This window comes from Ciconia boyciana, chromosome 3 (genome assembly GCF_034638445.1).
Source record: "Ciconia boyciana chromosome 3, ASM3463844v1, whole genome shotgun sequence".
Classification (NCBI taxonomy): domain Eukaryota; kingdom Metazoa; phylum Chordata; class Aves; order Ciconiiformes; family Ciconiidae; genus Ciconia; species Ciconia boyciana.
The window spans coordinates 61992433-62003080 of record NC_132936.1 but is presented as its reverse complement, the minus strand read 5'-3'; the positions used below and the strand labels follow the sequence as shown (position 1 = coordinate 62003080).

Genomic DNA, 10648 nt, shown 5'->3' with positions numbered 1-10648 from the left:
GTAATGGTTCTGTTTATTGAGTTTGCGCAAATGCATTTGATTTAGTCAATTTAGGCTCTGCATTTAAGCAAATTACAAGTTAGGACTCCATCAGCGAGAGGTAAATTAGTTTGAATGCATATAAAAGGATCTTGCTGAGGGTAAATTTACAGTCAAACCATTACATGGAAATCATAATGTGCAGTACACGTCAGGTTTGATAAATGAAGCAGGACTGTAAAATTGCCCTTATCTTGAAGTGTGCTTGCATTTGACCAACTGCAGAACTGAAGTGCTGTTATGTTTGCTGTCTTGAACTGGCTCAGGAGCAAGAAATCTCTCCCAGGTCGGAATTACTGAATTTAAAAAGGACGAGTTGAAGAATCCTTGCAAGTATATAAGCTACCCAGCTCTTCTTCCACTAAACTACCCAGCTCTTCTTCCCCTGCTAAACTACCTAGCTCTTCTTCCTCTGCTCCCTGGTCTCCCCCCCGCTGGGACACTTGCCAAGTACGGGCAGAGAGTGCTGACCCCTGTTAAGGAAAGGCGTTGTCACAGGAGAAACCTCATGCACAAACACAAATGGGGAATTACTGGCAAGGCCATCACTCTGCAAAGAGGAGAGGATGAAGTAGGTGGCCTCTTTGAGCCCTTTCAACTGTGCAGTGGGGTTTTGTTGTTTGGGGTTTTCTTCCCCGTAAGACTGTTTCCTCTAGAGCATCACATTTTAGAGACTTCACAACCCAATGTGCCACTACCAATTGGTGTTTGAGAGCACACTGGTACTGCAATTAAGTATATAAAACTGGTTGGAGGCTTAAAATAGCATATGCCTTATAGACGATGTATACAAAGGTGTGATTGTGCACTGTGGCCATGCTTGCCTTAGTCTTGCACTGAATGTATTAGCATCTTGCAAACTTGGTGTTAGAGCTATGATATGGATAAACATTGAGCTTACTGTACCTCTTTAAACCTTACCTTACTGGGTTTAAGGTGGCTATGTTGGATTTTGGTCAATGATGACTGCTTAATCCTTCTTTAATGTAACTGGAATGCAGCACTGCTGTCTTTAGTTTGTATTTTCAAGTGTAATGTCTGGATACAGGGTTTTTTCCTCTCTGTTATCCCTTTATAGGATGGACACTAAGCAACTTAGTAGTGTGAGAAGCAGCATTGAATTTTCTGGCCCATAATAATTCAGAAAAAACAAAACAAAACAAAACAACTCCAGAACACTGTTGAAAAACCTACCTATACCCATAACCATTAGCTGCTTGTTGAAGAGTTGTAATCTTCAGGAAAACATACAGTAGAGAGTATACGGATACTTTGAGCAGAATTTTATAGGACATTTTTTCATTCTTTCATTTACATGAGAAAAGCCAGAAACAAACCACTGTGAGCCATTTTCTATCTGGTGCAGGTTTTCAGATCAAGTACTCCCATCTGTAGCAACCCTTTTCTCTGCCCTGCTATAATGGCATTCCTGACCTGCTTATTTCCTTCTCAGAGCTGCCTGCTTGGCTGTATGAATGTGTAATCTCATATGTAGATGTGATTTCCATGTTTTGCATGTTGTAACCTTTTCCTTCAGTGTGCACCAGCTGTACGCAGCGTTGGATGAAAGCTGGGTTTTCTAATTTAGGGCAACCCACTGTTGCAAGTAGTTTTTGTCTGGGGAGTTTGCTCTTCCGTCCAGCTGTCTGTGGTCTGGAGGAGATGCAGTACAGTATTAGCAGTACCCTGGCCTTTGGACCTTGAGACTTTCCACAAGACAGCAGTTTTCTAACAGCAGTCAGAAGTTATTTAGATTTTTCTGACTTGCCTCAGTATCAGTGAATTCTCAACCAATTTGATCAGCTATTCCAGCCAAATTCACCCCCTTTGTTAAACCTTCTATTACTTAATGGGGAGATTTGTGCAGATTGTCAAAATGGACTTGAATAGTAGCAATAATGCAGCCATTAGCAGAAAGAAATGGGCTTGAGGGAATACATATGTAAGGTTAATTTCTTAAAATGCTGCAGCTCTGTGACAGAGATCTAAGTGGTTGTACTTACATCTCAGGTTTACTGACGAGTTCGTTTCTTTGTGGAAAAGAAACTAGCTAGTAATGTTTGATATTACCCAGATCTGGAAGCTTTTTTCTAAGCTGGGGTTCTGCTGTATTCAGTCAAGAGTAACCCTAACGCTGGGTGCCGTAGTTAATTGCGGCTGAGCTACCAAGTCCGATTGGGAAGAAAGGTTTTACCAGTGACATGAAATGAAACCAAACACCCAGGGTGACAGCAGGCCTGTCTGCAGCTTCTGGAGTGGCCAAAGTTTGCTGCTTGTTGGTGGCTGGCACAGTCTGGGCACGCAGCCTTGCTGTCTCAGTTGATGGATCAGCCTTATCATTTGGATTCTGGGGCAGCAGGAGCCAGAAGAGCTCTGGAGGTGGCATTTGCAGCCATGGTGAATGAGAGCCTGTTGTTTCCTCTGGTCATTTGAAGTAAAAACTGTAGTCTGATGGGTATATCAATAATGGATTGACATGATATCGTTTGTTTCCAAGCAGCAATATTTCTTTTCAGCTGAAGATTTACTCCCACCTCAGTTGTAGGACATAATTGTCCACAAGGCAGAGAAAGAAAAAGCCAAGAAAAAAATGAGAGGAGCAATGACTTTCCCTCAAGCAAATTTAACATAAAAATAGAATTTTTAAAAGAGGAATGAAATAGAGGTGTTGGTTGAACAGATGGTAAATAAGAAATACTAGAATAACTTGTAGTATTTGGATCTTTTCTGAATTTTCAGGTGGGGTAAACTGATGCGAACTGTAGAGATATCAGTCTATGCTGTTTTAGGCCTGTCTATACCTCCAGGCATCTCAGTGCTTAAGAAGACTCTAACTTCAAATCATACAAAGTTGTGGAGGAAAGGGCCCCGATTTTTATTCCACCTAACCTTATGACCCTGAGGGACGTAGGCGCCTACGTTGCTCCACGTGCTGCGTTCCCTCAATGCAGAGGGATGGGTGCGGACGTGGGCAGTTTTTCCTCTCCCAGGAAGCCAGTCTCTTGACATGAAACTCAGTGAAAGAGTGAGGCCTTTGGCTGTTTAAATCAAATTCATGTTATACTGTAGTACAGAATCATAATGAAGAAAAACACAGGAAATTCAGCTACTCTAGGGCCTCAGCTGCCAGTCATCCTTCCTTGCTCATGCCAACTAGAAGTACCAAAGTTGTCAAAATAAATTATGATTAAAATGGGAGATGTCACAGCAGATTATTCAGCCTTGTGAAATATTTCATAATACTGTATATCATAAAAGTTAGTCTTTGAAACTCTAGACACCTACTTTTATTATTATTGTTATTACAGAGTGTTAGATAAAAATGAGGCAAGCAGAAAGAATCAGTTTAATTTTGTACTCAAACATCCTTTTGAAAAAGAAGGGAAAAAAGAGACGACTCTAGCATTAGGAAAGTTTTGTGCAGTTCTCTTCAAAATAAGTAACTCCGTAGCCAAGTGAAAATTGTGAGACTGTGTTAGATTTGGGCTAAAGGTTCTGATGTTGGTCCCAGTGGAAGCATGAAAAGTGTACGAGAGCACTGACTGTTGGCGATTTTTCCCTAGGATTTTCTTTCTTTGCTTAAACTAGATATTTTAGATTGTGAAGTGCTGTCATTTTATGCTATGTTGTCCACTAAACTTGAAATGGAAAGGTTTGTTTTTTGGAGTTGAAATAGATGCATCGTATTGGGAATTATCTGGGACTTTGGGTACCTGAAGAAATTATTTGTACTCTTGAGTATGAAGAATAACAGCATAGAAATATATAGACTGAATAATTTGGGGTTTTGTTTCTATTCCATTGCGTGACACATCAGCAGTATATTCAAGGAATTATTTTGAAGAAAGGTCTGGATGGTTTTGTGTCTGTTTATGAAGCATGAAACAGTGAAATTGATGTTTCTTCCTACATATTTACACCAGAAGTTCAGCTTAGATGTACGCTGTAAGACTTGATGGATGACTGAAGAACTGGTGGGATTTTGTCATTAGGCAAGGCAGACGATATAAAGAAAAAATATCTTAGGTTAAAAATCCAGTGGTCTAGCTATGGTATCTCATTAAATTGCTCTGAAAATAACATTGCATAGAGTATTTTCAGAAGAGTTTTGTAGCCTTTCATTAAATCTTAGATAGCTGAAAACTGCAAGGTCTTCTTTAAAGGTTTAAAAACTGGTGTGTATGTGGGGATAGGGATCTTTTGTGGGTTCTTCAGTAGATGCATTCTCATGAAAGGTATGGCATACACTTTTCTGGTTGGTCAGAAACAGGCTGGTGAAAAATTTTACTTGCACGTACTGCAAAACCCCTCAGCAGACATCTGACATCTCCCAGAAGCCCCATAGCTGAACAAGGGAAAGCTGGAACTGGCATTGCTGGTGGTTTCTATGTTAAAAGAGAGACAGGAAAAATGGTTTGGATTTTTAAAAATTTTAAGGTTTTCTTGTGCATTCTAAAGAAAAATACTAAGCCAGCAAAATGTTTTTCCCTTTATAAGCTTCTATAAAGAGCTGAAAGTATGATTTGATAGAAAGAACAAGTAAATTAATCTTTACAAAGAGTCTAAGTTGAAAACTGGTTGTATTTAAAATCAAACCCACAACTTTGTTCATACATAGCAGTTTGCCTAAAGCTAGAGATGAAGAGGGATTTCTCCCGTTCAGAGTGCATGTTCATTGTAAATGCCTAAAAGTTACCTCAGTCAAGAGGGTCAATCTTAAACACAATTTTAAAAACATGTGGGTGTGAAGTTTTTAGTTTTGAAGTTTAGCAACAAAGAGTATTTAATGTGCGCACAAAAAAAAAAAGGCAGTAAAAACTTCTGTATGGAAAAAATCCACCTAAATAAGGATTTAAATATTTGTGTTCTGTAGATGTGTATTAGTTTGCAGTCTTGAATTGGGACATTACATTGCTTCTGGCACAGTCAGCAGTGATGTAATCTCTAGCAGTTTGCATATGGCTCTGAGGCTCACAACCTGCTATTTTCAGGAAATCTTATCTATGAATGTGTTGTATGGCAAAAGGTAGTAACAGGGAGCTGGGATCATTCCCGGATACTCTGCTGAATCTTCAGAGGCAGAAAGCTTTACTGACAGTACTTGGTGCATCCGCTCAGTGATCTATGAAAACAAATTAGGTAGGTTTTTCTGTTGCCTTTTAACTTGGCTATTTGCTGAAGTAGCTGTTGTTTCAGCCTACTGAATTTATTTCCTTTAGCAGAGGACAACAGCTGGTTGATTCTTTCCACCCGAAAGTTCAAGAAATGTAATAATGTGCATTGTTTCATTGTTTTTGCTCTGTCCCACACATTCCTGGAAGGCCATGCAAGGGAGAAATAATTCAACACAGCAAAGAACATAAAGGCCTCTTGTTTTTTTTTTTTCTTTCCCTTTTTTTATGCTGAAACTCCAGTATTTGTTTCTAAGGCAAAGACATCTTTATGTGAAAGACCATTGCTGATGCAGCACTGAGCAGAGCAGTGGCAATTTCCTGCCTCTGAGGCAGGGCACGGTACTAACTCACGGTGTTCTCGGCTCCATTGTTTGAATTTCCCTTGTGTCTTCAAATCAAAAAAAAAAAAAACAAACCCAAACTTTGCAAGCAAGGTTGGGCTAAAAAAGAATCTAACATGCTGAATAGAACCTAGAGGCTAGGAAACACGTCTCTAAACTAGGTAATGCCTGTGGGTGTGATGGGCCAAGTGGCTTGGCTGTTCTGTCTTCTGTGAGAAATTCATGACAATGACATACGTCCCGCTGCAGAAAAGTCTTGGGGCTTCACTTGTTCATATTTTTCAAGAATTTTGGAAATAACTGTATTGAAGTGTTGTGGCCTGTTTTTCCTGAGCTGCTCAAACTATCTTGAAATATTACAGGGATGAGAGTAGGTAAATATAAGGGACATAAAAAGAGTAAAATAGAAACACATAAATATTTTACAGTGTGTTTGATAGTAGCACTAGAATGTAGAAGTTGTAGTAAGACTTGTACTTAAGTCTTATTTAAGTAAGAGGTATAGTAAGAAAGACATGTCCCATAATTAGGCTTTTTCAGAGACAAATGCATGCTTTACTAATTCTTAGCACTTTGAATGTGTGTAACATTGCACAGCCATTAACTGTTTGCTAACGTTAAAGGGCCACTTGCAAGTGAAAACTAGCAGACTTGCTGAAGTCAATTACTTCAGAGTTTCACTGCAGCTAGATGTTTTTCTTCAGGTGTATCTGATGAATGTTAGACTCCCCAAATCGTTAGAGTGGCAATATACATGTTTATTACCATCTCTTTAATGTAGTTTCCTAGTGTAAAGGTGGTTTTTTCCATGGCAGTTTAGAGAAACGTTGTACGCCAAAGAGGCCTTTTGTAAAATACAAAGCACTCCTGCAGGAGGGCTCTCTGGCAGCATAAATTTTGCAGCTAGCCTCTTTTTAGTCATGTCAGAAATTCTGAAAAAGTGTATTCAAGGCTCACTGTGGGCAGAAAAAAAATAATTTAAAAAACCCTTTTCTTTTAATTGCATCGTTGTGCTACCTTACTGCTAGGTTTTTTCTCTTGTTTTTCTCTCTTGCGTAGGTAGTTGTTTTTACATTTGTACAGTAGATGTTCTGCATGTCCAAGCACAACTTTTGCAAAAGTAGAGTTTAACAATTTGAAACAATCCATAGAAAAGATAATCCACACTTTGGTGATGATTTCATAGTCCTCTCAAACATACAAAGCACTGAGGAAAACCGCCAGGATTTGGCATTTAGTGAGAATCTAGGAAGCAACTTTCTTCTCCCCATCTAGGTTTAAACCGCTATCCATAGAGCACTCTAAATTTTATTTAAGGAAGATCTGGGGTGGCTTCTGCATTCAGAATTCCTCACAAACTGACAGCATCAAGCAGAAGCAGTAGAGTCTAACTTTGGAAGCTGCTTTTACCTTAAGGATTTAATTAAATAGATGACAGTAGAGATGAGTGAGATGTGCCATGCTAATAATCTCTGGGATTCTCCTGCTTCACTTCCATTCTACTCCAATGCAGTAGTGTCAGATTTCATCTTCCTTTAGACGCTTGGGTTGTGAATTTTGCTATGTGTAACTTCAATATCATGTATAGTTGGAGAGAGGGGCAGTATCAAACTTTATTTATTAAGGATCATTTAAAACCGTATTTCCAGGTAAGTGATAGAACTTGGTTCTACTCCTTCCCTTACAGACTACATCTCCCAACATCAAACAACATCACCTCTGTTAAAATCCAGTGCTGTTCAAATGATATAGCAGGGATTTTAGGTGCAACATATTTTCTTCAATAATCCCAAATAAGTCGAGCAAGCAGTAACATTTTCCCTCCCTGCACTTGGTTCCATGGCTATAACATGACAGCAACCATGTAGACTACATAAAATTTTGAATTTCTCAGTGAAATTTTCATTGGAAATATTATGGTCAGAAAAATTTTCTAAAAGTTCTTGGGAGTGATTTAAGCAAGGTAATATGCCCGTTTCTAATGCAAGACAGAGGTATGCACGCACACAAGTGCCCTGTATTTAGAACGGTAAAGGAATGCAAGTTTACAGAGCTACCTCACCAAAAGTATTTAGGGAGCATTTCAGGGAGTTGGACTTGATGATACTTATGGGTCCCTTCCAACTTGAGATATTCCATGATTCTATGATTCTAAGTTCTGTAGTAAAGGAACAACCTGCATAATATGTGGTCTTACTCATCAGAAGAATGATGAAACATTTCCGTTCCAAGCTATAAGGAAAGAGAGAGATAAAACTAATAGTTCTACTCCCTTAATGAAGGGAGTGGGAGAAAAGGATTAGTTCTTGCATTCTTGGGAAGTACCTTGAAATAGCCATCTGAATATACCACAAACACTACTCAAATACCTGCATAAAGACATTTTATTGTGAATGCAATGTATATATAGATTTTTTTTTCTTTTTTAATCTGAGGTGCTTACATAAACAGACCCATATCGGTTGAATGACAGTTAGTTTGCAGGGCATGACAGCGGTTGAACACCCTTCAGCTCCAAAGCTTTGCTGAAGTTAATCTCTTGAGGTTTAGCAGTACCCTTGGTGAGCTTCAGAAATCGAATACATCCTTTAAAACGGATATTAGTGGTCAGCCCAAACTGGGTCACACCATCTGAAGGAGGGAAAAAAAAAGGCAAAAGGAATTATGTAAGTCTGAGTTGATACTTACATTTGTTCTTTGAGAGTCCTGCAGCAGAACAGATGTCCCCAGCAATATATGAATATGGTTTATTTGCCATGTATCTTCTTCATCCAAAAAATGACAAACATTATGAGTGAATGTGATAAATGCATATGTTAGTGATAACAATCCAGTCTCCTTTCCTTTTTCTGTCCTGGCATGACAGTGGCAGAATCTGAACACATTTAAATTACCATCGTAAACCGTATAACTCAGTTATGTGACATAGAGGAAATTAAGGAAAATGGCCAAATGGCAGCTTGCTATGTACAAATGGTGTATGATGCATCCTGCATGCTCATCCTGAAGATCTCCTTCTCAAGCTATTTATCCACAGAATAACAACAGAGCAAAAAAAAAAGACCAAAATGGATGCAGTTCTCAGCCCTAACATCATGAGAAAGCGAGTTCCTCAGTATGGACTTCAGGTGTCATTTAAGGAACGGTTTTGAGAGTTTTCAAGCATTCTGATTTTTTTTTCCTTGCTGATAGTAAAGCAGGGATTTGAGTACATCTCTTCCACTAAAGAAGGAGGGAACTATTCTAGTGTGACCAGATGATAGAAGTGAGAGTTTGTTTATCTGGGAAGCTGGAAATATTTCTCTCAACTGCTTGAAATTCATGGCCCAACTTGTTTCTCAGTGTTCTTCCAAGTGAAAAAGTGGCTATGGGGATGCACTCTGATACAAATCTATGTGACTGATAAAGTAAGGGTTGCAGAAATAACTTTACACCTGTAGAGGACTGACTGGCCATAGCATTATGCTGTTTCACAGAGGATGAGATGGTTGAATCCATCTGTCCCTCCTTGTACAGGGAAGAGTGATAGTAGGAGATGAGTAATGGCTTTTATGGGTAGCCAGGAATTTATATCCCTGCTCACGGTCTGGTGGTGAAAAGTTTCTCTGCACAGGAAATTCTCCACCAGCTAATTCTAGCTGGTTTACAACTGTTTTGCACTGTTTATGCAGCCAGGAGATGCCTCAAGAGGACTGGAAAATACAAACGCTTACTAATTTTACAAAATCCTGTGATACTGTGTTTTTAATTTGTGATGAGGCTGTCTAGGTATTGGGAATGTTAAAACAAATCTTGGATGAGCTAGACTAGACAGCAAGAGAAGTGCGAGGTGTTTAAATGTGCATGTAGGTTTATTAAATCATTTCATAACTTGCCATGTGGCTGAAGTCAGGAATATCAATTCAACATGATGTAAGTGTAGGCTTGTTTTGTACAGATTGCAGTGTTACTTCCATTTGTTGCTCTTGTAATGTTCCTCTTGATGTACAGTCCAGAATGAGATGGTAACTCCATCTGCAGTGTTTCTTTAGTACTAGCTCCTATGCTAGAATCTGTTTTGTTATAAAAAGGCTGCCACAAAGCTGTTTTCCTTCTGGCACAAAGTTGTTGGGCCTTATCAATAGTCACTGTGACTGAACGCTCGTATCTCAGTATCAAGAACATTTTTGAAAAATGTTCTCAAGCTTGAGAGAGAAGGCTTTTTGGATGCACTGTATCACACATTAGATGGGGAGAAAAACAACTTCCAAAAAATAATTTAGGAATTAACTCAAGAGGCGTCTTGCCATTGACCTCAGTATGCACTAGAGCAGACACATACTGCAAACATACTTAGCTTTTCTGTTTGCAAACTAGAGGGAAACTTTATTATAAATGCAACAAAATTGGCACTTCACAAACATCTTAACTGTGTTTTCAGAAAGTAAACTAGATAAACTTGTTAATTGTCTATGAACAGATGAATACTAGCATTCATTATCAGCTTAGTGAAAGATGAAGCTAGCTACAGAGCTTGGCCCAGTTCTGGATCTTGTTCAATTACCTCTGCATGAAGCAAGTTCTCTTGAGGACTTCCAGAATACTGAATAGCAATTTTTTTTTTCTTTAAAAGCCACCAGACCATGAGCAAAGACATTAATCAGAAAGAGACGGTGTCCTCTCACCTCTCTGTGCAAGCTGTGGTCCACATTCCCCAGGTCCTCAGGTTTTACAGGCTGATTTACACACACAGTGCCCTGCCCCTCCATGGGCATATATACATTCTTTAGTTAAATTTGCCATTCTTTCATTAAATATAAATTTGCCAAATACTGTTACTATTGAAACATAACTATTATGCTGTTACTAAACTGCAAGTTTGGAGAAGGAGGCACTGTGTGTGTAGGCAGCAGAAGGAAGAAGGTCTGCCGGCTCCTCTGTGGCAGTGCCTACCTTTGAGACCGGGCAGGGGGATCCGCGAGAGTCCCTGGGTGCTGCAGAACTTCTTGTTCCGAAATGCAGCTGGATGCAGAAACAAGCATCCATGCCAACTGATACAAACTTGGACAGTCTTACCCATCATCTTGAGCATCCTAGTCCTAATTGCATTTAAGA

At 39.2% G+C, this 10648-nt stretch overlaps 1 protein-coding gene across 1 annotated transcript in view; it reads right to left on the bottom strand.

Annotated features, from left to right (window-relative positions):
• Positions 1-7993: 7993 nt before the first annotated feature.
• Positions 7994-10648, bottom strand: part of LAMA2 (laminin subunit alpha 2) — a 386413-nt gene continuing 383758 nt past the window's right edge. The window contains exon 66 of the mRNA XM_072855832.1: positions 7994-8185. Coding sequence (XP_072711933.1) covers positions 8028-8185 — 158 coding nt within the window. The 3' untranslated portion in view covers positions 7994-8027. The remainder of the gene's footprint in view (positions 8186-10648) is intronic.